General features: G+C 52.9%; 2 protein-coding genes and 2 long non-coding RNA genes across 8 annotated transcripts in view; 2 read left to right on the plus strand and 2 right to left on the minus strand.

Moving 5' to 3' along the window:
* Nucleotides 1–58, minus strand: part of Lhfpl7 (LHFPL tetraspan subfamily member 7) — a 4,284-nt gene extending 4,226 nt beyond the window's left edge. Inside the window, exon 1 of the mRNA XM_001054448.7 lies at nt 1–58. This exon is cut by the window's left edge and continues 143 nt beyond it. Coding sequence (XP_001054448.2) covers nt 1–58 — 58 coding nt within the window.
* Nucleotides 59–4,232: 4,174 nt separating this feature from the next.
* Nucleotides 4,233–8,328, minus strand: LOC108352470 (uncharacterized). Of its 2 annotated transcripts, none has more exons than XR_005492071.2 (4): nt 8,271–8,328; nt 5,596–8,068; nt 4,829–4,976; nt 4,233–4,719 (listed from the first exon to the last, which is right to left on the minus strand). It is a non-coding gene; the product is annotated as an uncharacterized LOC108352470 (long non-coding RNA). The 2 variants fall into 2 exon arrangements; XR_001840724.3 differs by lacking the exon at nt 8,271–8,328 and having other exon boundaries at nt 5,596–5,679; nt 6,827–7,002.
* LOC134481210 (uncharacterized) lies at nt 7,197–8,729 on the plus strand. The gene is made up of 2 exons (XR_010056595.1): nt 7,197–7,330; nt 7,783–8,729. It is a non-coding gene; the product is annotated as an uncharacterized LOC134481210 (long non-coding RNA).
* A 3,367-nt stretch (nt 8,730–12,096) lies between these two features.
* The window catches only part of Kiaa1671 (KIAA1671 homolog), a 142,676-nt gene continuing 127,269 nt past the window's right edge, over nt 12,097–27,503 (plus strand). Inside the window, exon 1 of one of the 4 annotated variants that reach the window (XM_017598547.3) lies at nt 12,097–12,229. The gene's annotated coding sequence lies outside the window, so the exon portion shown is untranslated. Of the gene's footprint in view, nt 12,234–13,643; nt 14,086–27,503 lie in introns of those variants that run through there. The other 3 variants (NM_001402472.1, XM_039090200.2, XM_063271226.1) reach the window with 3 other exon arrangements.

Below are 27,503 nucleotides of genomic sequence, written 5' to 3' on the forward strand. Positions count from 1 at the left end.
TGAGGCCAGTCATGCTGGTGAGGGAGAGCCCCAGAGCAGCCCTCACGCCGACCTCCATCGGGAATGTCGCTGACCTAGGGGTCAAACCGAGGAGAGAGATGAAGAGGGTGCACGGAGGTGAGCCAGCACTAGGGCACACCAGGTCCATTCATTAGCTAGCTCATTCACACATGCCTGCCTTCCTCACCCCAAGTCTCTCTCAGTGCCTGGGAGAGGCCCTGAAAGTGGGCGGCACAAAAGCTGGGGTCCTGGCTGAATAAGAATGGGCTAAGCATCAGCCTTCATCTCTCTCTATGTTTCCTACTGCAGATGAAGCAGGCTGCCGCCCCTCCCACCGGGTCGCCCCTCCCACAGAGTCGCCCCTCCTACCGGGTCGCCCCTCCCACCGAGCGTCCCTCCCACCGGGTCGCCCTTCCCACGGAGCCTCCCCTCCCGCCGGGCCACCGTGAACACTGTTCTCTCAAACTGTCTGCCAGAACAAACCCCTCCTTCTTCAAGTTCCTCTTATCAGTTGCCCACAACAAGAAAAATAACACCTGGGGTTGGGGATTTGGCTCAGCGGAAGAGCGCTTGCCTAGCAACCGCAAGGCCCTGGGTTCGGTCCCCAGCTCCGAAAAAGAGGAAAAAAAAAAAAGAAAAAAAGAAAAATAACACCTCCCTTGGCCAAAAGGACAGCCCTGTCCCAAAGAGTGGCATCCCTTAAACCTCATACTCCCAGGCTGGGCTTATGGCACCGTCCTACCCATCAGCTAACCACTCCGTGGGGCTTGTCCGTTGTTCAGCGTGGGCTAGGATTTGGTGGTGTTTTGGCAGCTCTTTGGGGGAGTCTGTGGATCAGTCTGCTCCTGTCATGCCGGGCTGCCTTGTGCCCAGCTTGATTCTTACTGTAATCCCTTGTCGTAAACCATCATGTGGGAGTGGGCATTCTGTACTAGGAACTATGGGGGAACCACATAGACAGTCAGTCTCCTGCAGGATTCTGGTGAGAATTTGGGGATAGGGATAGCCGATCCAGCAGGAGTTCTCTCTCTGGAAAGGTTGCAGATGGGGGAGGGTTAGGGTTAGGGTTAGGGTTAGGGTTAGGGTTAGGGTTAGGGTTAGGGTTAGGGTTAGAATCAGTGTCCTGCTGATAGCAGTAGGTTCCAGTGACAGCTTCAGGTGATTTATGGGGTCAATTCTACTAAGGGAACAAATTTAATTATCTGGGGCTGGCAAGAGTGCCCAGTGAGAAACCCTGAGCTCTTAAGTGTACCTACAGAGGGCCGGATATACATTTGGTAATTCATTCTTGCTGGCAGCAGCAGGGAATGAAGTAAAGGATGAATTGTTTAAGAGTTCCTTTCTCTCTTGCCTGGTAGTCCCACCTCTGGCTGGCCAGGCTGAAGGAGGCTTGGAGCTTTAACTCTTTGTGAACCAGGAAAAGAAAGTCATGCTCACAGGGGAAAAATAACACTTTTACACCTCGCAAATATGCAGACACACAGACACACACACATTCTGGTCAGGCCCTACTACCTGTCTTTTCCACTCCACAAGTGTTCATACAAACTTACACACACACACACACACACACACACACACACACACACACACACACACACTTGGTAGTTTGAGCAAAAGCCTTCAAGACTAGGTTTCATTCATTGAGCAAGCACTGACACAGAAAAATAAAATCACTCAATCTGGGTGAAAAATGAGCTCCAACTTTTATTGCTCAGAGAAAGAAAAAGCTGAACGAAAGAAGTCTTGTAAGAAAAAAGCCAGTCTCCTATTCTTGTTCTTGGTACTTACACTTTCTCAGGAGAACAGATCACATGGTCTTCCAAGTGTCTTTACACTCCCAACGTTCATCATAAACCGAATAAGAAGTTTCAGTGGGAAGGTTTACAAGTTTTCATTAGGACTAATTATCTAATTAAGCATCCATTACTTGTCACTAGCTCATTAAAAGTTCATTAAAGGGGTTGGGGATTTAGCTCAGTGGTAGAGTGCTTGCCTAGCAAGCGCAAGGCCCTGGGTTCGGTCCTCAGCTCCAACAAAAAAAAACAAACAAAAAAAAAAAACAAACAAACAAAAAAAAACCAAAAAAAAAAAAAAGTTCATTAAATACTACAAAAAAAGTTCATTAAAAGTTTAAGAAAATTCTTACAACATAAGTTAGTGTGGGTTTGTCAAGAGACAAACCATCTGCCTAGTGTCTCATTAGGTTTGAAGTTTTGTGTAGATAAATCCCATCAATATTTTATCTTTTGTCCTTGCACCTACGGTAAATTGTCCATTCCCAGTTTATGACCTTGAGTTATCTGATGATGGCTTCACAGCTCACCTAGAAGGAATGTTTTTCCTGATTGCAACTTTGTTTCAAGCCTGCTTTCATTCTACTGCTGTTAGCCTGAGACACAGGAAGGTTCATAGAGCCCTAATTGCAGCTTTTATATTCTAGAGGACTCAAAAATCACCTGTACAAATTTAGGAATTCTATAGAATCATTTAGGAATTACAGAATCGCCAATTGGTCTACACAGCATTACTACAAGAGAGTGCATCTTCCTTGAGCTGCAGAAAATCTGCCCAATAGGGTAGACTAATGTCATCTGCTAGCCTTAGCCTCTCCTAGATGGCTCCTGACAATATGGAGCCACCATGACCCCTTGGGTCCTGCTAGACTTTGGCATTGCTATAACACAGTGTTGCAGACTGAGTCTTTTATAAAAAACAAAGTTCATTTGGTTCCTGGTGTTGGGAGACTGGGAAGACCAAGGGCACTCACTATGCAGTATGTGCTCTACATCTGGCAAGATGTCTAGTCCATGCCCATCTCTTCCTACCCTTCTTGCCCAGTGTTTTATGGTGCTCATGTGTGTGTATGCATGTGTGGGCATGCATGTACATGATGGCACATGCATACAGGGGCCAGAGGTCAATCACGTGTGATTCCTCAGGAGCAACCGCCTCATTTCATGAGGCAGGGTCCCTCATTGGGACCTGGTGCTTGTTCATTGAGCTCACTGACCATTGAGCCTCAGGGTCCACCCATGTCCACCTCCCCCAGTGCTGGGATTAGCATGCACTACACTCGGCTTTTGTCCTTTAGTTTTAGAGATAGGGTCTGGCTGTCCTGGGTTCCATATGCAGAGGAGGCTAGCCTCAACTCAGTGATGGTCCTGCCTCTGCCCTTGAGTGCTGGGATTAAAGGCCAGTGCCTACACTCAACACTTCAGAGTGTTTTATGTGTGTTCTGGTTGGGGGAGAGGCAACTCATATCCTCAGGTTTGTGCAGCAAGCACTTACTGACGGGGCATCTCCCCAGCCCTATTCTCTTCTTACGAAGACACGAACCATCTGAGGGACTCACCCTCCTGACCACATCTACCCCACCTTGACCTCCCAAAGGCCTCACCTCCAGACACCATCAACCCAGGAATCTGGAAGCATGAGGGGTAGGTATATCCCTATTGTGACAGGCAATCAAGACCAGTTTTCTAAAGTTTGAATTAAAAACCAAAAGGCAAGGGGGTTTAAAGTCGAGCCTTACCTAAGTAATGACGGATACACTTCCACCAGGCTGGAAGGCGTGTCCACTTGTCCTGGTGCTGGTGGAGGTGGCAAAGCCCAATTGAGCTGTCTCCAGGGGTCCCCAACAATGGCCCGGGGCTGCTGTAGTAGGACTCTGGGGTTCTGAAACCTCTGTCAGCAACTCAAAAGTGGCAAGGAATCCCAGCCCTCACCTGGGATCCTGGGTAAGACGGCCATGTTTCTCCATGTTTATAAGGAGCACATAAATCCCAGCATGAAGTGCGGCACGGAGTGGCCAGGGTTGGGGATGGGCTTTTCGCTCTGGGGTTAGAAATCTCTCTGAGGCTGCTAGCCAGCAAGTGAGGAATCATCCCTTGGGTGACAGAGGACTTGCTTTTGCCCTTTCACCAGAACCCACACCTCCCAAGGGTCAGCTGATCTCAGGGGTGTAATTCCAGGCCAGGAGATGGTGGAGTGGAGCCACACAGCCCCGCCCTCCACTGTCCCGGGCAGCTCCGGTGTTTCTGAGTCTTTGAAAAGACTAGATGAGCTTCAGGGTCACCTGAGAAAATCACAGCCATGGAACAGGTGCCCAGAAAGCTAAGTGAGGCTTTATAAGCCCAAAGGACATCCGGCCAGGCTCCAGTTACTGGAGCCCTCCTACATGGAGCCTGAAACAAACAGAATGGAGACTTTCTCCTCTGTCTAGAGATGACTTTTCTTTTCTTTCTTTTATAAAAAAGATTTATTATTTTATTTTATGTATATGAGTACACTGCAGCTGTCTTCAGACACACCAGAAGAGGGCATCAGATCCCATTACAGATGGTTGTGAGCCACCATGTGGTTGCTGGGAATTGAACTCAGGACCTCTTGAAGAGCTGTCAATCCTCTTAACCGCTGAGCTCTAGTCCTAGAGCTGACTTTTCAATGTGATTAAGATGACTATTATATGCCTGGAGGGGCAGGGTGTCACAGTACACATGTTGGTTCCCTCCTTACACCGTGCACGTCCCAGTGTCCAAAGTCGGGCCGTCTGGCTTGGCAGTAAGCACCTTTACCTACAAGCTGAAGGAACCTGGGCTAGCAGCCAGCGAGTGATGCTGTCCCACTCACAGATGGCACAGTCACGGCTTCTTCCTCTCAGCCTCAAGTTCTTGGAGATGCTGAGGATTGAAGTCAGAGGCTGGGCATCCGAGTGACCTGTAGACTTTACCACAGTTAGGGGCAGCAGCAACTGTCCCACCAGCTTCAGCCAGAAAACAAAGATGATACAAGAGCCAGGGTCTGCACCCTCCCACCCTCTCCTTACCCCCAGGTCAGAGGGGCACGGAAGTGGCAGCTGAGGATGTGAAGTTGTCTTGTTCCTCTGGACTTGGATGGATGGCCTTGTCTCTAGACTGAATGTGTTTGGACCTCACTTGTAACTGCAGAGTCCTGAGCTCACAGTGACCCTCAACCTCAACAGAACATAGTAGGGAACATGACACAATCTGTTTCTTCAAGGAACTTAGGGTCATGTAAACAAGATAGAGCCTTAAGATAGCCTTTATATCCAGCCACCCACCCATCCACCCATCCACCCACCCACCCACCCATCTACTATCCATCCATCCATCCGTCCATCCATCCATCCACCCACCCACCCATCCATCCATCTAACCATCCACCCATCCACCCATGCATCCTTTTATGTATCCATCCATCCATTCATTCATCCATCCATCCATTCATCCATTCATCCACTCATCCATACATCCATTCATCCATCTACTATCCATTCATCCATTCAGCTATCCATCCATTCATCCACTCATCCATCCATCCATTCATCCATCCATCCATTCATCCATCCATCCATCCATCCATCATGAATCAACCCATTCACATACCAACAACTCTTCCATGCATCCATTTCACACAATCATTCTTTTATCATCTATCTATCTATTTATCTATCTATCTATAATCAGCAATCTCTCTATCTATCCCTCCCTCTCTCCTTCCCACTCGTGTGTAGCTCTCCTTCTATCCAACCTCTTTCCATCCCTACCCCCATACTTATTAAGTATCCAGTACATGCTACGAAGTCCGTCCTAGGTGCTAGGAACTGAACAGGGATCTGGGCAACCGTAGCCTCTCTTCTGCAGATCCCACCCCTGCCTGGGGAAGAGAGGTGTTGAGGAACTAAGTCAATTCATAAAGCAAATGTGAGACAGTGTCACAGGAAATGATGATAGAAATAGAGAGATAATCGGTGTGGAAGTCTTACAAAGCCTCGTGAGAAAGCCAAGTCTGACCTAAAGGTGGAGATGGGAGCTGTGTGGAAGGTGTGGGAGGAACACTACAGACTGAGTGTGGACCAGGTTCAAAGGCCCTGAGGCCAGCATGGGTAGGGCACATCGACAGAAACAGAGAGGCCATGTGGATGGGTGGAATACAGATCGAAGGACTTCCAGGGGTTGTGTAGCCTCAGCGTAGATGGTGGCCAAGGTGTGCAGCAGCTAAGCAAGTGGAAATCAGCCCGACCAGATTTGCTGAGGGAGTGTGTGTGTGTGTGTGTGTGTGTGTGTGTGTTTGTGTTTGTGTGTCGGGGGTATCCCTAGGCTTTTGGCCTGGAGTGCAGACCTAGGTGATAATAGCTGAATCAGAGGGAGCAGTGGCTGAGCAGGAGGCTGTGGCAGCTGAGTCATGTGCCTGGCAGAGCTGTATGGGTTAAGGCACCGAGGAAGGGCCAGCAGGTTGCCTAGGCCAGACCTGAGGCTGGGGTCCTTCAAAACATGGTCTCTTTCACTAGTATCTATCTCAACCAGGCCTGCTGGCTCTGTCACCAGGGACAAATGACACAATGGCTCAAACCCTCTGTTTCCCCAATTACAGAGAGCCTGGCCTACAGCAAGGGTGCTTAACGTTTGGAGGGATGGGTTCCTTTGAAAATAGGATTTTAAACTGTGACTGTGTTCCACAATCAGCTTCAAAGCACACAGAGACAGGAGCACACAACGGGTGTGTTCTTCCAGGGCTCCTGTTGCAGCCCCAGCCCGTAGAAACTTGCTAGGGTTCTTAAGTAGTGCCTGAGGCCAGCTGGGCTCCTCTCACTACCCCCCCCCCCGCCCTTTCTCCTCACTTCAGATATCCCTTCTGCCTCTTCAAGGTTACCTCTCCAATGTGACCTCCCCAGTTCTAGCTCTGGCCTTGAATGTAAATCTGTGAGCTCTTAAAAGGCCTCTTCCCCTTTAAAGGTCACATTCAGGTTGGTGAACGGAGGAGGGTCACGTGAGGAGCTGGTCTGAGAAGGGTGTGTACTCACCCGTGTGCGGTTTCCTTCCTGAAATCAATAGCTATTCACTCTGAGCTGACGGATGGGCTGGACCAAGAGGGAAACTCCAGCCTCAATAGGGTGGGGGAAGGGGACGGTTTCCTGGGTAGGAGAAGGCACCTGTAGGGGTACCCGAGCCATTTCTAAATACTGGTGCCCAAGCTGGGTATCAGAGCGTCCTCTCGAGTCTTCCTGGCTCCATAGGAATCCAGTGCTGCAGGAGGCACCAGCAGAGGGCGCGCTCGTTCCACCTTCCCGGTGAGGGCTGCTTTCCCGCGGCTTCTAGCTGAGGCTTAGCCAGCCTTACAGGGCATTTCCTGTAATTGTTCCCTTTCCTACACTTTCTCCAAGTCTGTCTTCTCTCGCTCGGGTTGGACTGGAGTAACCTCCCCAAAGACGCTTGAGCACGCCCAAGTTTGCCCGGGGCTCTGTTTGCCAGACCGAGATTTCTGCTGCTCGACTTGAGCGGTTTGCCGACTTCTCTGCGCTCTGCGGGTGAGGTCCGAAGAGACGTCGCCCCTTAAAGAGTTGTGGCCCTCGAGGCTGAATCCCCTGGCTTGGTGCACGGCCGATTTCACTAGTGTCATCCCAACTGGGGAACTCGGGGTCCCCTTTGTGGGTTCTTTGTCTCCCAGTGAACTTAGAAGGAAACTATAGGGCTTTGAGAGAAAGCAGGTCCGGTGGGCTGGAGGGAGTAGCGGCCTGTAGGGAGGGGGATGGAAGCGTCCGGGCTGGTCAGTTACGGGTTAGGAAAGCAGGGGGATGTCTGGAGCATCCATTTACCTGGAGCAGGCTTCCAAGTAGGAGCCCAGACAGCGGACAGACTCATCAGTGAGGGTCTGAACCGCAGCATGCATGGGTGCGGTTTGGGTTATATGAGCGTGCATTTCATCAAAGGCAGAGTTATTTTTCCCATCTTCGCTTCATTTCATTCTCACTTAACCCAGGCTTGCCTTGAATTCACTTTGACGCCGAGGATAGCCCACCGCCTCCATCCTACCACTGCAGCGCCGCAGCATACCAGATGGGGATCGAACCCAGGGCTGGTAACCGATATCCAGTGGGCCACACGCTCCCCCCAACACCTCCACCCCAACCCCAACTCCCGCGCCATCTCTTCGGGTTCTGTTTTCCTACTCAGGTGATTGGCAGAGCAAGTGAGACGTCGCGAGAGGATAGTGGTGTCCCTGCTGTCTCAGAAGCGTAATTTACATCATGTCTCCTCCAAAAACCCTAAGAATAGATTTCAATTAAAGAAGAAGAAGAGAAGAAGAAGAAGAAGAAGAAGAAGAAGAAGAAGAAGAAGAAGAAGAAGAAGAAGAAGAGGAAGAAGAAGAAGAAGAAGAAGAAGAAGAAGAAGAAGAAGAAGAAGAAGAAGAAGAAGAAGAAGAAGAAGAAGAAGAAGAAGAAGAAGAAAAACCACCAAGTTGTCTACCAGCGAGCATCTTCCCCTGGGCCTCAGGGAAATTAAATCTTGAGGAGGGGCTCCCGGGGCACTCACTCTGCCTGTTCTTAGAAATCGACAGTTATGTTGCCAGGGAAACGGAAGGCGGGGTCCAAGGATGATTATGAGGGGGAGGATCTGTAATAAATAGCAAGGCAAAAGCAACTTAATGGAGAAAGGCTTCTTCAGGTTCCGGAGGGACGCCACCCATCACGGTGGGGAAAGCATGGTGGTCGGACTCGGAGGCTGGCTGGGCAAGCAAAGGGTGGACAGGAAGTGGAGCCAGGCCATGAAACCCCGGGGCATTCCTTTCCCCCAGTGACTCATTTCCTCCCCTCCCCCTCCTAGAGCGGCGATTCTCGCCCTTCATAACGCCGCGACCCTTTAACACAGTTCCTTCCTCCTGCTATGGTGACACCCCAACCATAAAATCAATTCATTGCCACTTCATAGTTGTAACTTTGCCGCTGTTGTGAATCATAATGCAAGTAGGCCATACACTCCTGAGTGATCTCCGCAGGGGTCGCGACCCACCGGTTGAGAACCAATCTCCTAAACTTCAATGGACCTTCCCAGACAATGTCACCCGATGGAGAAGTGGAATTGTAAGGTCTGAGCCTATGGGGGGATGTTTCACATTCAAACTACAACAGGGTCCGTCCTTGGTGACCAAGAGCCCCGAATTGTGTCCCGCGACCATGCTGACTCTAAGTGAGGTTCCATTTTGAGGGTCAGATCTGTTCCAGTATCTGAAGTACGGAACCCATCTCCACCCGGTAATCCAGAAGGCTTCTGGGGGAACTGACTGCAGGTAAGGATGGTCATTAAGCCGAGGCTAGACCAGCTGAGGGCAAAGTCCTCCTGGTAAAGTAATGCAGTACAGCAAAGGTTTAGAGTCAAGAGAAAACATTTCAAAGAATAGATTGGCTCTTATGGTCAAAAAAGAAAGGAAAAGAAAAAAAAGAAACAAACAAAACAACAACAAAAAAACCAAAACAAACAAACAAAAAAACCAACCAAACAAACAAACAAACAAAAAAAACCCCAAAGAGACAGAGAGGCCTAGGGTGTTGCTCAGTTGTTAGAATGCTTGCTTAGTCAGCAGGAAGTGCTGGGTCTGATCTTTTGCATCCATAAACGGGGCATCGTGGCACAGGACTGTAATCCTAGCACTTGGGAGGCTGAGGCAGGAGGATTGCTGCAAGTTTCAGACTACTTGTATTGAGACCCTGGCAAGGAAACAAAGCAAAACCCAAGGATGGCTGAAACAGGGCCCAACCAGGTGGCTGTGGGTTCTGAGGCTACCCAGTCAGTAGGGCAGGTAAGACAGCGTCACCACACAGGACAAATGAACCACACTGTGAACAGCCCCGATGACCACCGGGGTGCTCAGGGTCCCTTGCACTGAGGATGGGCAGTGCCACTGTGGAATCTCCAAATGTATTTGCAATTGGACAGAATTATCCCCACGAACTTCCTGGAGGAGGCTGACGGTGGCAGATAAAACATTCTGGAACAGTCCCTGGAGTGTGTTGTCCTCTGTGTACCAGAACAGGCAAGCCCTCGCGGTTCTGGCTCCGGGTAGAATGTGGAACCTGACACTCCCTGCTCAGGGTGTAATCCCTGGGCTTGTGTGGCTGGCAGCCTCTCACTTGGCGAGCACAAGAGAATGTGGAGGAGTCCAACCTGTCTCCCAGGAAGTCTCGCCCCAGGACCCAGGTGCCTCTGGGAGTTGTAGTTTGGTTTGCTTAGGCTTTCCCTCGGTTTGCTTAGAGTGGGGGAATGGGGATGGGGTAGTCACAGGGGACACATCTAGGTCTGGGGTCTGTGGGGGTTGTTGGGAAGGTTACTGTTTTGTTCCCTTCGGAACTTATATTCAGAGACATACTGGCAGTGTGTGTGTGTGTGTGTGTGTGTGTGTGTGTGTGTGTGTGTATAGAGGGTGCAGGTGCGGGGTAGGGGAGACACTCCCTTGTCTGGGGAGCCCAGAATAACAAACATCTGGCTACTCCAAGCATTCGGACACACGTTTTTCAAGAAGCGATTTGCATAAGAGATACAGGAAGTTTCTCAAAGCTTCTGGAAGAGACGCGGCACTTAGTGGGGTATCACAGACTGGCCATTCATGCACATCTATTCATTGAGTGCCTACTATGTCCCAGCCCTGAGGTAGGCACTGTGAATCAGGTGGATGCCCAAGTACTTTTTCTGAGGTATCTCTAGAGAGGAGAGGACACAAACTGTTTTTAAATTCAATTTTATTTAATATGTTCCTGTAGGTTTTGGTTTTTCCAGACAGAGTTTCTCTGTGTAGTCCTGGTTGTCTTGGAACTAGCTTCGTAGACCAGACTGGCACAGACAGAACTGAGAGATTTGCCTGCCTCTGCCTCCCAGTGCTGGGATTAAAGGTGTGCACCATCACATTCAGCACACCAAACTTTTTTTTTTAAATAATAACATACAAACTCTGCATCAAAGCCCTGGTTTTAGGTGGATTTTGAGAAAACTTCATCTTGCAGACCAACCATTTGAACTACCTCAAAGACACCCCTCCCCCCCGGAATGGCAGAGTCATATTTGACATTGTGTGGGATAGTCCATTTGATAACTGTGTCCGTGGCATCCAGATGACCCATACCACTGCTGAGCTCTGTCACTGTGTACCAGAGGAGCCTCAGGTGGAACCAGGATATTATGGAAGGCATCATCAGCGCTTACTTTAAAAGGGTCAAAATTCAAAGGATTGTATGAGCTGTACACACACGCACGCACGCACGTGCACGCGCGCGAACACACACACACACACACACACACACACACACACACACACACACACACACACGCCACCACCACCACCACCAATCTGAGGCAGAGAGGAGGCAGGAGAATGGCAGACAGCTTTCTGGAAGCCACACTGTTGCTTGGGTCTCTTGTCTCTTTTCTTGAGGTTGGGCTGGTTTTACAATAAAAGAGTAAATCATGTCCCATTTCCCCGGGGAGCATGTGTCATAAATATGATTCAATTTACCCATGCGATGTTTCTCCCTATTGCTGGCGAAACCCCATGAGAACATGGATCCGCTGGCTGCCGAGTCCCCAGAGCCCAGCATACAAAAGGTACTTAGTAAAGATGCACAGGCTGGCAGGATAGGGTTCCAATGATGTCGTCCCAGCTCCTGGGGAGAGTGGGGTGGGGAGGAGAGAGAATGGATTGAATCCAGGAGCTCAAACCTGAACAGGGAGAGACTCTAGGAGGGGGGAGGGAGAAAGGGAGAGAGGGAGAGAGAGCTGGTTAGTGGTGGAATAGACCACTTTTGTAAAACTAGAGTTTATTTTATTTTATTATTGGTTATTTTATTTATTTACATTTCAAGTGTTATTTGCCCTTCCCAGTTTCCCCTCTGCAAAGCCCCTATCCCCTCCTCCCTGGAGTTTATTTCCAACATGGCATCCAACCTCCTCCTACTTCAGTTCCCGGGGATCTGTCACCCTCTTCTGGCCTCTACCAGCACCGGCACTTACGTGCACATACACACAAAAGTAACAATAAAAGAAATCGTTTTGTTTTTTTAAGAGGAAGGAAAATAAAAAGAAAGAAAAAAAAGAAATCGTGGTCGATATGATTAATGAACCGAACAAGGCAGTTGATCAGGAATGCGCAGTCGCAGGGCCGCAGGTGGGCAGTGCTCAGTCACCCCACCGCGAGGCACACAGTAGGTGCCTTGATTGGGACCATGGCGCAATGCCGCGTCCGTCCAGCAGCGGGCGCGCCTCGCGCAGTCTCGCGGCTCCCGCGCCCGCGCCCCGCCCCTCGCTGCTCTGCGCAGGCGCCACTGGGCGCAGTTGCCACGGCGACGGGGCGCTTCCCGCTCGAGCCCCGCCTCCGGCAGCGAGGCTGCGCGCGCCGCGGCAGGTGCGGGCGGGCAGGTGCGTCGCGGCGGGCCACTGCGGTAGGTGCGCGGAGGGCGCGGGGGCGCGCGGGCGGGCGCGGGGGCGCGCGGAGACGCACGGGGACGCCCACTCCTGCCCGCGGGGCCGCGTGGAAAGTTGGCAAAGTTGGCGGAGGGCGAAGCGGGGAGCGGGGAGGAGCAGCGTGTGGGGTCCCGCTGCAGATTTGGGGGGGGGGAATCCCGTTGCATCTGCTGCCGGGGAATGCTGGCGGAGGGAGCCTAGGGCTGGCCCCGCTCCCCCACGCGCGTCCGCGGCTCGCGCGTGCCTCAGGATCACGCCGTGCAGGCCAGGGCTGACCTTCCTCAGGCCAGGAAGCGGTGGCCTTTTGCTTTCGGAGGGACGGCGCCTGTTGCAGAGAGCTGTCCCCTGAGGGCCTGCGGCTGGCGCTGGAGCCTGCGCCCTGCCCCGGGGTCGCGCCCTCCGGGGTGGCGCGCGCGCCGCCCGGTCCGCGGTGACAAAGATGTGTAACTTGGACTTTCTTCTACTGGGGCGAGTTGCGGCTCCAGGCCGCGCACAGAGAAGCGCTGGGGCTGGTTAATCTGTAACCGAGACTTTTGGTGGAGGCTTCAAGCGGCCAACTTTCTCCTTGCCACCCCGCAGGGCAGGCGTGTGGCCAGGGCTGGGCTCCGCAGACACCCCGCGTCTTGGTGGGTTCGGGGTGCTTGAGGGCTTGGCAGGAGCGCACTTAGGCCCGAGAAGAGCAGAGTCTGGATTCGTGTTTTAGCCTGTCCTGTAGCAGTGTGCAGGGGTACGTGGAGTCAGTGTGGACCGGCCCAGAGCGGTTCAGAATCTGCTTCTTAGAGATGACTTTCTAGCCACCGTTAGCCTGCTCCAAGTCTTTGTTGACTGGTGATGTTGGGGATGCAACCCTCACCCCAGACTCTGAGCTACACAGCCCTCCCCCAGGGACCTCTGATGGCTGTTAGTACTTCTGCTCACCCGAGGGCAAGGGAGTGCAGTTGTCCATCCCTTGGGCATCTGACCCCTCAAGCATCACCAGGATTCTCCTAACCCACAGGATGAGCTAACTCCGAACGCGTATATCCGTTCATCAATCATTCACTGGACAAAATGGTTCAGTGTCAAGCGCTAGGCTGGAAGTCACACCCCGGAGGGGTGAACCCTGGGTCTTTCTGGTCAGAGAGTGGGACAGCAGAGGAGGGGCCCATGGCTTGGGGTGGGGGGAAGGGCGAGTCAAGGATCATGGTTCTGGGGCAGAGAAGGGTGCCAGGAACTGAACCCAAGTCCTCGGGCCTGTTGGCAAGTTCCCTTTACCCACGGAATCGTCTCATCAGCCCGGGGTACTTTTTGAGTCTCAGGTTCTTTAGCTGGAAAATGGTCTGAAGGGTTCTGCCCTCCATCGTGGGGGAGGGGTGGGTGGGGCGGGTGTGTGTGTCTGTTTATTGGGGATGGTTCTGATTGTGTGAGCTCAGGGCATGAACCAGGGGGATGCTTGTCAGGATAGCCCAGAGAACCAGTGCCTTGCCCAGCCTAGCTCGTGTGTGTGTGTGTGTGTGTGTGTGTGTGTGTGTGTGTGTGTGTGTGTGTGTGTGTGTGTGGTCAAAGGTGACTCTTGGGCTGAGTCTTGAGGGCTGAGTAGGAGGTAGGGCAGAGGCAAGGCCTAACTTGGTCCTGCCCAGAGTGTAGGGCGTGTTGAGCGAATAAAAGACCTTTACACCCCCCTCTTCTACATTGGAAGCCTTGGGACTGAGGGGACCAGATCCCTGCCTGGAGGCATAGGTTCCTGCACATAACAGTTTCAGATTGCGGGAGTGTGGATTAAGGCCTGCTGCTTCTCTTGGAACTTGATGGATGTTTGGAGACAGTGAAGCAAAATTGCCAAGAAGCACCAGAGGTAAACCAAAAGGGGCTTCCCAGAGGAGGCGGGAGAGAGGCCAGCCAGGCACCATGGGAGGGTGGAGGAGGGTGTATGGAAGGCCAGAGGTACTGATGAACCCCGTTATGTCAGGCTCCCAGGCTGAGTCCCTCTGTCTGTCCCTCTCTGTTCTTTGTGACAGTCAGTGTTGGCATTGGAGACCCCACCACTCGCACTCATGAGCAAATCATGAAATGGAAGCCTGGCCTAGAGGAGGAGCTGAGTTCTGAACTTAGAACTGGCTGCCTGCAGCCATGCATCTCCCAACTCTGCATTGTCCCCATGTGGCTAGGTGTGGCCGTCCACTGCTTGTACCTCGACTGCTGGCCCGGGTAGGGATCGCTGTTGGAGTTGAGGGCTGGATACAAGACGGATATTTCATGGAATCTCTTATGCAGGAGGGTTCCCGGGCCTGAAGCTCTCCTGTCCCCAGGAATCCCCCTAGTCAGCTATATGGGAGAGAGGGTGCAACGCCCATCAGGAAGCAATTAAGGACTTGACTTTGGGGCCTGAGTTAGCAAGCTGCCCTTCTTGGTAATCACCCGGTTAGGTGACCTTTGAAATGTTTACAGCCGTGTCTCCGTTGAGAACAGGAATATGTTTTCAAAGTCTGATCTCTGACTGCTTACACCTGAGTCAGATACGCTGTTAAACTACTCCAGGAAGTGGAAGTGTCCGACCTCAGATGCCCAGCTGGACTGACCGTTTGGAGAGCTGCACTTCGCAGTCCTCCAAGGCTTCATGTGCGCAGAGTCTAACTCCTCCTGACACACACACACACACACACACACACACACACACACACACACACACGGGGTCACATCTGGCAGCCATGACACCTGCCTTCAGATCTGCTCTGCCCTAGCATTAAATCTTGACTTTAATTGCTGTGTGACTTCGGTCAGGTGTGTTAGCCTCTCTGAACCTGTTTCCTTTGTAAATGAAGCAAATGACTTACCTCCGAGGGCAGCTGTGAGGCCTGAGAAGGACTTGGCAGGTGTGCGTTGGCCCTAACTTGACAGAGAAGGTACTCAGTGAACAGCTGGGGTAGGGGGCTGTGGGGTGGGGCAAAGACTGATTAAAAACTCGAAACAACCCTGTACAAGAACTTCACAGACCCATCAAAAACACATTTGGCGATTTCCCCTTTGAGACGGGTGCGTGGCGGTGCGTTGATTACCAAACCGGCTGCCCGTTGGACGTGGTTATTGGTTTTTAACTCTGCGGTCCCTCCTGTTGGTGTGTCCCTGCCCGGCCATTGCATTGGAGAGGAACAGACTCCAGGAGGTGGCAGGAAGCGTGGGATAAAGAGAGCCCTGGGTCCCCTGAACACACCGTGGGAGTGGGTCTGTCTGTGCTTCGCTGAGGTGCAGCTGCTGGCTTTGTCTTCCCAGTGGCAGTGGGATGTAGCCTGCAGCCCCACAGCAGGTTAGGTCAGAGGCCCTGTCGGTTGTGTGGAGTTTGGCAGCCTGTGGGTTGGAGGCCAACCTGCCAGGGCTTGTGTCTTGGAAGACATCTGGCAATGGACACACTAGTGTCTCTGAAGCGCATGGCTCCCGTATTGGTTTGCTTTCTCTCTGACTGCCGTGTAACAAACATCTCCCAAATGAGCGACTTTTAAACATAGGCATGATTTACACTCTGGTCAGTGAGTGGCTTGACTGGTCTGCTCTCTGACAGATCTCCTGGGTGATGGCAGTGGGGTGTGCTCTTCAGGTGGGTGGGACAGCAGGTGTTCAGTAAGTGGGTGGGGCAGCATGTGTGCAGTGAGTGTGTGGGACGGCAGGTATGCAGTGAGGGGATGGGACAGCAGTGTGTGTAGGGGTGGGGCAGCAGGTGTGCAGTGAGGGGGTGGGGCAGCAGGTGTGCAGTGAGTGGAGCAGCAGGTATGCAGTGAGGGGGCAGCAGGTGTGCAGTGAGTGGGTGGGAGATTAGGTGTTCAGTGAGTGGGTGGGACAGCAGGTGTGCAGTGAGTGGGGCAGTAGGTGTGTAGTGAGGGGGCAGCAGGTGTGCAGTGAGGGGGCAGCAGGTGTGCAGTGAGGGGGTGGGACAGTAGGTGTTCAGTGAGTGGGGCAGCATGTGTGCAGTGAGGGGGTGGGACAGTAGGTGTGCAGTGAGGGGGCAGCAGGTGTGCAGTGAGGGGGCAGCAGGTGTGCAGTGAGGGGGTGGGACAGTAGGTGTTCAGTGAGTGGGGCAGCATGTGTGCAGTGAGGGGGTGGGACAGTAGGTGTGCAGTGAGGGGGCAGCAGGTGTGCAGTGAGGGGGTGGGACAGCAGATGTACAGTGAGGGGGTGGGGCAGCAGGTGTGCAGTGAGGGGGTGGGGCAGCAGGTGTGCAGTGAGGGGGTGGGGCAGCAGGTATGCAGTGAGTGGGTGGGGCAGCAAGTGTGCAGTGAGTGGGGCAGCAGGTGTGCAGTGAGGGGTGGGGCAGCAGGTGTGCAGTGAGGGGGTGGGCAGCAGGTGTGCAGTGAGGGGACAGCAGGTGTGCAGTGAGGAGGTGGGACAGTGGGTGTGTAGGACCTAGAGGGAACCTTAAGAGGAAGTGAGATAGCCTTGCCTCTGTAAGTCCCTACAAGTTACAGCATTCCCTCCCTGATTAGTGAGCCCAGTGTGCTCCCTCCCCGGAAATTGAGTAGGTCCTTGAAGACAACTGCACATCCCACTGAGGTCATGCTTTTGTCTCTGGAGCGCAGGGACTGAGGAGAGGGTAGGAATCAGCCTATGATCTGTGTGGGAGCAGTGGACTCAGAGCTAGGGGAGGTGAGGAACATGAATTACGAAGCAGAAACGGCCTCGGTTTTCTTATCTGGAAGACAGTACTGCTGGCTCTCTGGCCCTGGCTGTGCCGTGGTGAGCTTGTGGGCCCAGCTCAGCTCCCTGCTCCACCTCCTGTGAGCCTCACGACCTGTTTTCTTTATTTGCCTTCAGAGATAGTTTCTCTAAGTGGGCAAGGCTGGTCCTGAACTCCTAACCCTCCTGTCTCAGCCTCCCAAGTTTGGGACCATGACTTTGAGTGACTTGCCTACCTCCCAGTCTGTTCGCTGAGGGACTTGGGTCCTGTGTTTGTTACCAGAAAGGACCTTGACGTGCTTGGTAGGAAGCAGGTGGTCAGCAGCGATGGCTGTGAGGGTCTCCCAGGGGCTGAGGGAGTTAGCATAGGATGGGAGTACAGTAGGGAACTTGGAGAGAGAGAGAGAGAGAGAGAGAGTGTGTGTGTGTGTGTGTGTGTGTGTGTGTGTGTGTGTCAGTCAGAGAGTGAGTCCAGGTTCAAATCCCAGCTCTGCCACTTGCTGGCTGTGTGGCTTTGGGCTGACTGCTGAACCTCTCTGGACGTCTGTTTCCACACTTGTGAGATGCTGGCTCAGGAACTCTGCAAGTGCCATTGTGCTAACTGGGAGACCCTCAAAAGACCTTGCCTTGTGTTTGTTTTGTCTGGCAGTGCTGGAGACGGACCATAGGGCTTCCCACATGGTAGACCCCACCACATCTCCTCCCCTCTTTCTACTTGCTCAGGCTGTTCTCTGGTGTCTTAGCCTCCCAGGCGTCTAGAATTACAGGCCTGTGGCACCAGACCAAGCAGGATGGTTATTGCTGGCTGTGGTACTCTTAGTCTGGGAGGCCCAGAGAGGTTGCTTGCCTTCCAGGGAGCCACCAGCACCGTGAGGACAAAAGTGAAGGACAGAAGTGGCCCAGGCTTCTGTCTCTGCTGCAGCTGGCCGACTGCCTGTCTGTGGGTTGTGAGATTTTTCTCTACCCAATAGAGGACGTCTGAGAAGGGATAGAGCTCCACGACCAACTGCTCAGTCCTGATCTGACATTGCAATGAGAAGTCACTGTGTTGTCCATCCAGGCGGCACATGCAGGCTTCTGGTGATTGGCCAGGAATGATTGCTGGTGTGCTGAGAGTCTGGGTGAGCGCCTGAGTGGGGCTGAGCTGGAAGCATGAGTCTAGTATGGCTGTGCTGTGTGACCCCAGGCAGCTGGCTTGACCTCTCTGGGTGCTTCCTTATCTGTGAGTGAGTCTGAAGGATCAGGGAGGATTGCCCTTAGCCTCGTGTGTCATAGTCTCTGTTTTAGCCTCTTTGCTTCCAGAAGTCTGGGAGAGGTGGAGGTGAGCCTCCACTGCCAACACCTAGCTTTTGGCAAAGATGGACAGGGTCTGTGGCAAAGTAACAGGGACGTGTGGCAGGCATTCTCCCTGCCCGTGTCTGTGGCTTGATAGTCCTCCATGGTGGCCAGGAAGGGGGCCGTGGGTTCTTGCATCCTGACCCCAGCTCCCATACCCTTTGGCCTCCCCTGCTGCCTCCTGGCTGTCAAGCAGGCTGGGCAGAACTGGATGCTTGGCTCTGCTCAGTGCTGTGTGTCTTCAGGTAAGTGCTTCAGCTTCTCTGAGCCTCAGCTCATTTGCAGAACAAAGAATAGGCTCTGGAGAGGTGGCTCAGCCTGCTAGGGCTCTTAATGCCAGGTTCCTCCGTGTAACTCACAAGCAGGAAAGAGAACCAACTCCTATGTTGTCCTCTGACCTCCACATGCATGCTACAGCATGCACACGCCACCCACAATCAACCAATCAATCATCAGTCAATCAATCAATCTAATAATAAAAAAAAAATTTAAAGACAGATAGCCATAGATTCCCTTGTGGTTCTCTAGGACCTTGTGACTTGGTAATAATGATATAAGGCCCTTTTTACACAGTAAGCGCTGTGCTTGGCTTGGAGCCTGTTTCTTTAATGTGCACAACCGATATCAAGCTATAACTTAAAAAAAAAAATCTCCCTTGTTTGCACGATCGGCAGAAACGGGGACGGCAGCCGCCTAAAGTCATTAATCATTAACACAGATCGGCCTGGGGGTGGGTGTGTGACTCACGCCTGTCATCCCAGCACATGAAAGGCATTTGCCTGTGAGTCTGAGGCTAGCCTGGGCTACATGGTGAATTTGATGCAGGACTCACAGCAGCCCGTGTTGCTTTTGTTGCACAGGAGAGAGGGCGGCCAAACTCCTTGAGACCCTGTCAGGGGTGGCAAGCGGAGGGACGGGCTCATCTTTTGTGGTTCTCCCCCTGGAGAAGCTGGAGTACTTCCCCCGAGTCAGGGCTGTGGCTTCATACTACCCGCTCCTTTGGGCTTCATTGGTTGGTTTGCTTTCTTCCTCCTGTAGCTACAGGCCTTCCCGGGGTTTGAACTGCCCATCCAAGGAGTGAGTGTGAAGGACCTCCCAGTGGAAAGAGAGACCAGTGGCTCTGGGTACCCAGGGTCACCCTGTGATCCACACAGCCTGGCCTGTTGGGACATGAAGGTCAGGCCTGGTGTGCTTTGCCCTCTGACACTGTTTAGGGCACTGGACGGGCTGGGGAGGGAACTCCCAGGGACCTTTGGCTTGGACCCCGCCCAAGTTCATCTTTCACTTCAGGCTTGGCTCAGCTGGTTGTTAGCGTGTCAGGGAATGGCTGAGGCTAGGGCCAGTGAGGATTAAAGTGTATTAGAAAGTCCCCAGCGTGGGCCTCCCCGTGCTATGCTGTGGCGAGCTCTCTCCTCTCTCTGGTGCAAGCAGGTTGTGAGCCAAGTGAGTCTCCTGCTACCCCTCCAGGAAGGATCTAAGCCAGCCCTTTAAAAGGCAGGGCCTGGAGGAGCCACAGTTTGCCCAGGATGTGTGCTATGTGCCAAGTCTCTAGCTTGGGAGATGTTGTGTTCTGTCACCCTCAGAGTGACTCAGACAGTCGGTACCATTAACCTTTTCATGGGGAGCTGACTGAGGCACGGAGCTTGAGGAGAGGCGTTCGTCTGCTGCAGCTCAGGCACCAGAACTCATCTGTCCTGGGAGGACCCCCGTCCAGCCAGCGTTCTTCCTTCTCCAGGGAGAGTGGTCCGGTTTCATGTCGGTTACTTATTGAGCGCCTGCTGTGTACCCAGTCCGCAGGCTAGGCCCCTGCCACCATGGAGACAGAGAGCCATTTCCAAGGCAGTGTCTAGGGTCCAGCCTTGGTCCTGTCTCCCATTGAGTCTTGAGGACAGACTGTTCCCTCTGTGCCCTTAGGACTTGGTTAGAATGTGCCAGCGATAGGCGACACCGTCGCTCTGAGAGGTGAGACGGCCTGGATACTCTCAGATTTAACTTCCGAGTGAGTGCTGATGCCTGTGGGCTCCACTCTCCTCCCCAGCCCATCTGTCCTGCTTTTCTTCAGTTCTCTCAAAAGTGGGTGGGCGAGTGGAAGGGAGGGAGGAGGCCCAAAGCCGGAAGAATTTTCGGAATGCCCAGAATGCTGGCTGACCCAGCCAGCAGGTGTGAGCCATCTTTCCCAGCTTCGGTGGGGTTCAGGCCAGGCATCCGCATGGCTGCTGGGTGTCCCGCCCAGTTCTCAGCCTGAGGCCTGAGTCACCCCAGGGAGGTGGCTCTTCTTAGGGTGACCCCACCCGAATCAGAGCTACACAGCCTGGGGTCACAGGTATGCACACGTTAGGACTTGTGGCGGACTCGGGTACCGCCACGGCTCTGTTAAGGCTGGTGGTGATGGGCGAAGCTCCTAGTGCGTGTGGTAAAGCACCTACTATGTGCAGTAAAGTACCTACTGTGTGCACAGGGCTCTTTTCATTGCGTGGTTGTGTGTCCCTCAGCCGGAAGGTGCCATGAGGCTGCTGTCTAGCGCACCAGTGTGCTGCTGGTCTTCTGTTTTCTGTGCAGTTGTGTCTATGTGCTACTGCCTTAGAATGCCGCCGTCCCTCATCTGGGTGAGCTTGTTCCAACTTCAGTCTCCTCTGTGGGACATGGGGCTGTGAGACAGGAGGGAACACCGTGCCCTATGTTCTAAAGACTCCATGCTGGTAGCATGCGTTAACTGAGAACGGTCTGCACGCACAGTAGGACGGGACTTTATTCTCTGGAAACTCTCAGCTGTGTGGCCCGGGCACATCACATCCCTTCCTCGTGCCTCAGTTTCTCTTCTGAAAAGCAAATTCCCAAGAATCCTGTTTGTTAGTACCTCCGTTCTTCTTTTTTAAATGAGTTACTATTTTTATTTTCTCTGTGTTGGTATTTTGCCTGCATGTATGTCTGTGTGAGGGTGTTGGAATCCCTGGAGTGGAGTTATAGAAGTTGCGAGCCATCACATGGGTTCTGGGAATCGAACCCTGGTCCCCCGAAGAGCAGCCAGTGCTCCTAACAGCTGAGCACCCAATACCGGCTGTCATTTTACAGGGCTGCATACTTTTCCTTACTTTGAGTGGACTGACTCCTAGAATTCTGCAAACTACAACTGGCATTTGGAGTGGGTCGGGTAGCAGCTTTCTAAGGTTGTAGCATTGTCATCAGCTCCTAGTGTGGGAGCAGCGCAGACTGGGGCTTTGTCCCTTCCTGGCCTGCACACTAGGCTCCTTCATGAGTCTGGGCCTGATCGCCATCACTGGGGATGCTTCCTGCCCCTGCCAAGGCCTGGCTAGCATCCAGGTTCTAACCTCTGGACCGACAAGAGGTGGCCCATGTAAGATGAACTGTCTACCTCCTCCCCTGGCTGCGGAAGCAGCTTCGGAAGGACTGGGCGCTCGTGCCATGGAGATCTATCTGGAAGGGCAGAGAGAGGAGAGGGTGTAGGAAGCCACAGGGCAGGGTGGATGGTGGAGTCAGAGGTGAGTTGGGGGCCTGGGGCATCTGCAGGGGATTGACATGGCTTCTTTGCGTGACCTTGGATGGGGATGTTGCAATCGCTCAGTCCGGCCTCAGTTCCTTCTGTGACACGGGGTTGAGGTGGGGGTCTCAGCAGCTCTTGCTCTGCCGAGTGTGGGCCAGCCCCTTCCTTCCCTTCCCCTCCCCCAGCCTGTCGGTCTGCACCAGCTCTGGTGCTGACTCAGCTGGCCCTGCTCAGTTCTTGTTCCTCTCACTAACTCCCTCCAATAAATCTGGGTCACCCTCATTGGTGTCAGTGGCCGGCTCTGGCTTTAGGTAGTTTAGTATTATTATTAATTCGTTGTTTGCTTATATATTTCGTGTGCACGTTGGGTGGTATACGTATGTGTGTGCACATGGCCTTGCTGACCGGAGAATTATCATGTGGAGGTCAGAGGTTGACATCGGGTGTCCTCCCCCCCCACCCCTAACACTGTCTCTCACCACTCCCCATTGCTATCTCTCACTGAACCTGGCTGGCCTGGCCACCGAGCCCCAGGGATCCAGCTGTCTTACTTCCCAGCACTGCTAGAGTAATAGACACACTCCATCATACTGGCTTTTCCATGGGTGCTGGGACCCCGCCCCCCCAACTCAGGGCTTCACACCAGCATCCCCTCATCCCTGCCGAGTTGGTCTCCATATGCTCAGCTCACGGAAGATGCCCACTGGCAGCCACCATGGACAACTGCCTTTGCTAGTGAAGTGGGAGGTTCATACTGTGGGCCCCTGCACCCCATCTGCCGGCTTGTCCTGCTGGTGTGTTCTTGCACCTAAGAGGCCTGTTGCCTGGCTGGCCCTCAGCAAGTTCCTGGCTGATCTTCAGGGACTCGAAGCTGGGTTGGGGGCCTCTTGACACGGAAGCAGGATTTCTGTGCCCTTGAGATTTGAAGTTCAGACCCCAGCCTCGTGTTTCCCAGCGAACCTGAACATCTACATTAAGGAAGGAAACTCCTTCAGTTTCACCAAGAGCTACCTCCTAGTATCCAATCAGCAGAGAAGGCTGAGGAGATTCCTGAGCTCCCTGGCTCTGACACACACACACACACACACACACACACACACACACACACCCCACACACACATACACACATACCACCACACACACACACACACACAGCACACACAACACACACACACATACCACACCACACACACACACATACCACACACATACCACACACACACCACACACATACCACACACACACACCACACATACACACATACCACACACACCCTACACACACACATACCACACCACACATACACACACACACATACCACACCACACACACACACACACCACACATACCGCACCACACATACACATACCACACACACACCCCACACACCACACACACACACCACACATATACACATACCACACACACCCTACACACACACATACCACACCACACACACACACATACCACACACACACACACCACACACATACACACACACACCACACACACCACACACACACATATCACACACACACACACACACACACCCACACATACACACACAACATTTGTGATTTGTGGAGATTGAGGTCCCCTACTGGCTATACTTGAACTAGTCTCAGAGTCATGGCCCCACAGTAAAACAGCCAGCTATGGCGTCCAAGTAGAAGGTGACTTTGAAAACACAAACACAGGAAAGCAAACAGCACCAGCCAGTCCCTGAGTATTGCTGTCACTGTGAGCGTCACGCCCGAGGAGGCCTGGCACTCTCTGTTCTGGTGATCAGCTCAGGCTTGGTGTTCTCTCTACCTTCACAGATATCGGGTTATGATGGGGTGGGGAGGGAGAGAGGAGCCCTGGGAGGGAGGGGGGTCCCGAGTCGCCATGGCTGGTGGCTGGTGGTAATACACCTCCAGGGCATCCTCTGCTGCACAGCAGAACCATAGAAAGATGCAAGAAGTTTTTTTCAATAGGATCCTTGAGCTGGGAGACATCCCTGCTGAGGTTGGGCACTGAGCCTCGGGCATAGGTCAGGCTGCTGGAAGACGGACAACAGAGGAAGGTTCTGTCCTCAGCGTGGGTCACTGGTCTAATTACTGATTCTACTCTGCACTCTATCTGCTGTGTGACCTTGTGTGAGTCCCTTGATCTTTCTGAGCTCCTTTCATGTACTCACTGGACACCTACCTGGGTCAGCTCTGCGCACAACAGAGGTGGTGTTTACGGGATGGAGGGAGGGGGTGGGACTTGAGGGAGAATGTGCACCTGAGTGCTAGGCTTTCATGGTTCATAGCTGTTCTGTCTTCTTTCTGGTAAGGACAGCATTCGTAATGGTCACCTGACCTCATCCAGAACCATTTGGGGCTGGGGTGATAGTTCAGTAAGGTGCTTTTTGTGCAAGAAGGAGGAGCCATGTACTGGGCATGGGGAGTGGAGAGCGAGTGCCTGGGGCTTGCAGGCAGCCCAGCCTCACATAGTTGGTGAGCTTCAGTTCCCAGGGAGAAACCCTGTCTCAAAAATGAAAGCAAAAAACAGAAACAAACAAACCCACCAAGCAGCATGGAGGTTAATCTTTTCCCCCCCACCCCCACCCCAAAACCTGCACATGCACATACATGCACACACACAGACATGCAGGCACATATACAGATATAGACAGACACTCACAGACATGCTCACATGCGTGTATACACACACACATGCATGCACAAATAGACATACACAGACACCCAAAACACACCTACACACCCCCACAAACACACATGCACACACATGCACACACATACATGCTCACACACAGACATGTAGGCACACATACAGATATAGATACTCACAGACATGCTCACACGTATGTATACACACACACAAACATACATGTACACATAGACACACAGACATACACAGACACATACCCACAGACACACCCACAGACACACCCACAGGCACACACAGACATACATGTACACACACAGATACATGTCCACACATGCACACACATACACAGACATGAAGGCACACACACAGATATACACACTCACAGACACATGCTTACACACACATGCATACAACAGACACACACTCTCAGACACACAGACATATACATATAGACAGATACACAGACACATGTGCACACACACAGACACACATGTGTGTACATACACATAGACACACACAGACACATGCATACTCACAGACACACCCAAACGCACACAGATGCACAGACACATGTACACACACAAGACAGACACACTCACACACACACATACACATACACATACACATATATACACTTAAGCACCAATCCCTAATGCACAGGCTCACTCCTTTCCCTTGGGTGTTTGTTACTTTGGGGACAGGTTTTCATGTAGCCCAGGCTAGGTCTTAAACTTGTTATGTAGCTGAGGATGACCTTGACCTCCTGATCCAGCTGCTGAACCCTGTTTTCTCAGAGCTGGGGTAAGGACTGAGGGCATCATGCATACCAGGCTGGTTCTCTACACTGAGCCTCACCCCAGCCCTGCTCCCCTTAGGGTGTTTCTCTTCTTACCCTCTTGATGGAAGGCCCAGCGGCCTTGCTGTCACTCCAAGAAATGGTGGCCCAGAAAGAGTGAGCTTTTTTCCCAGGCTCACAGAGCTGGGATGAGTTAAAGGTTGCAGCCAGTTCTGTGTGTGCCACAGGCCTGAAGGTGAAGGCCAGTTCTGTGTGTGCCACTGGCTTGAAGGTGGAGGTCACCTCAGACACATTTGGGTCCTGGGGAAAGGCCCCAGAAAGGGAGTCCTAGCTTACGTGTCCTTTCCTGCTACTAGGACACCAGGGACACAGTTTCCACCATAAGTGGGGTTTGCTCCCTTGCATAGGGGAGCAGCAGGAAGCCCGGCCACCTGCCAACTCCACTTCAGTGTCTGGAAGAACTCAGATGGGATTCTTGATCCTGGAACTGAAGGTCAGGCCAGGAGAATCTAACTGCCTGGGCCCTGTGAACTGTTTCTCCAGTCCTCAGTATGCAAGGGCACTGTGTTTGCCCCCCAGGACCTAACACAGCAGAGGCACCTCTCCCAGGTGTGGCTGTGCCCCCTTGCCCCTGAGCCCACCTTGTTCACAGGGTCTGAAATTCCCTCGTTGGTGAGAGAGAGAGGCCTGGCTTCCTGCATAGCACAGTTTCTTTATCTCTTTTATCTCTGTCTCTCGAGGAGGGAGAGAGAATGGAGATTGGGAAGGACCAGCTGCCCCTCTGCCTGCCGCTCATCCCACAGGAGCCCCACCCCACTTCCTTAGGTTTTTTTGCTGTATGCTCAGGGTAGCAGGAGGTCTTTCTGGAGAAAGCTGAGCAGTGACTCCCAAGAGGTGGGGGTCCCTGTGCGTGCGTCCTCCTGTGTGACCGGCTACAGTGCTGCGTGGAAAAGTTAAATTTGGTTGTGGATCTGAGGGCCATTTCCTTCCTCCCCGAGAAAGGACCGTGTGTGTGAATCACGTCCTGCCTTTAAATCTTAGCCTACAAATGTCAAGGCTTCGCTGGCACTGCCGGACAGAGGCCTCCTTAGCGGATGTCGGGCAGCAACGGACTCCGGATGCCCTAAGGGGTGGCACCCATGGCTCCCATGGGAGCCACATCCCACTGTGTATTTCTAGCATTCAGTCACCCAGCATGTCCGTTGCAGTCCTGGTTCTCTCAGGAATCGGGACCAATCCCTCGGGAGCCACTGAGGTCTCCTCACTCTTTCTGCACGAACTCTGCCTGGTAGGCTGGCCCCTCTCATCCAGTTTGTTCCACTCCCATTTCCCATGGGTCCTGCTTCCTGGGTCCACTGTCTGGAAAGCCCCTCCCTTGGCGGGCTCCTCCTCCACATGTAGGTCTGAGCCTAGGTCCCTTGTCCTCTTTCCCAGGAGGCCTCAAGGTTAGGGTTAAGACTGTAGGTGAACAGACCTGGACCCCGCCCCCTGACCTCTAACCCTTCCACGTTGCCCAACCCCCTGCCAGTTCGTCCTCCCGAAGGAAGCCCACGTGACACCACAGCGTAGAAGGTTCTTATTTAACAAACTCTTGCAGAGTGACCGGTCCTTCAGGCTCACAGGTGGCCTCATCCTCCTCTAAGCTTTGACCGGAGAGCCTGGGTGTTTAAGATTCTGGATTCTGGGCCTCAGGAATTCAGGGCTTGTCAGGGCTCTAGGGGAAGCATCTGGCACAGGAGAGAGTGGGAGGTGGGCCGACCCTGACTGTAGGAAAGGGAGGGTCTTGGGTGGGGAAGCTTGTATTTGGGTGAGTTCCCACTGCTGAGCCGGAGCCCTTCACTGTCTCTCAGAAAACACTGCTATTGTCTGATTTCCAGCTCTGGAGGGGAGGGCGAGGGGACCTCTGCCAAAGGGACGTTTGTTTATTTGAGCTTTGGATGAGAGTGGCTGTCCTCCTAAGACCTTGGCTCCAGGAGCCTCATTGAGGTTTGTGGATGGGGCAGATGGCAGCAAACCACACTCTGCCTCTTTGTTTAGCATTAAAAACAAGAAGGTTTTTGGTAGAACCCGGTGCTCTGCAAACAGCAGAACTACCCCACAGAGGCCTCCCCCATCAGACAAGCACACCGCTGCTCTGCCGGGCTGGGGAAGCATTTTGCAGGGTGGGGAGGCATTTTGCAGGGTGGGGAGGCATTTTGCAGGGAGGGGGTTTTGCCAACTCCTCTTTTGTGGTTGTTCTTCTCAACTTTGCAGAGCCCCAGATGTGTCCAGCTTTGTGGACACCCTTCCAGCTTAGCATCACGCCCTTAGCTGCTTT

The sequence above is a fragment of the Rattus norvegicus genome, chromosome 12 (genome assembly GCF_036323735.1).
Source record: "Rattus norvegicus strain BN/NHsdMcwi chromosome 12, GRCr8, whole genome shotgun sequence".
Lineage (NCBI taxonomy): Eukaryota > Metazoa > Chordata > Mammalia > Rodentia > Muridae > Rattus > Rattus norvegicus.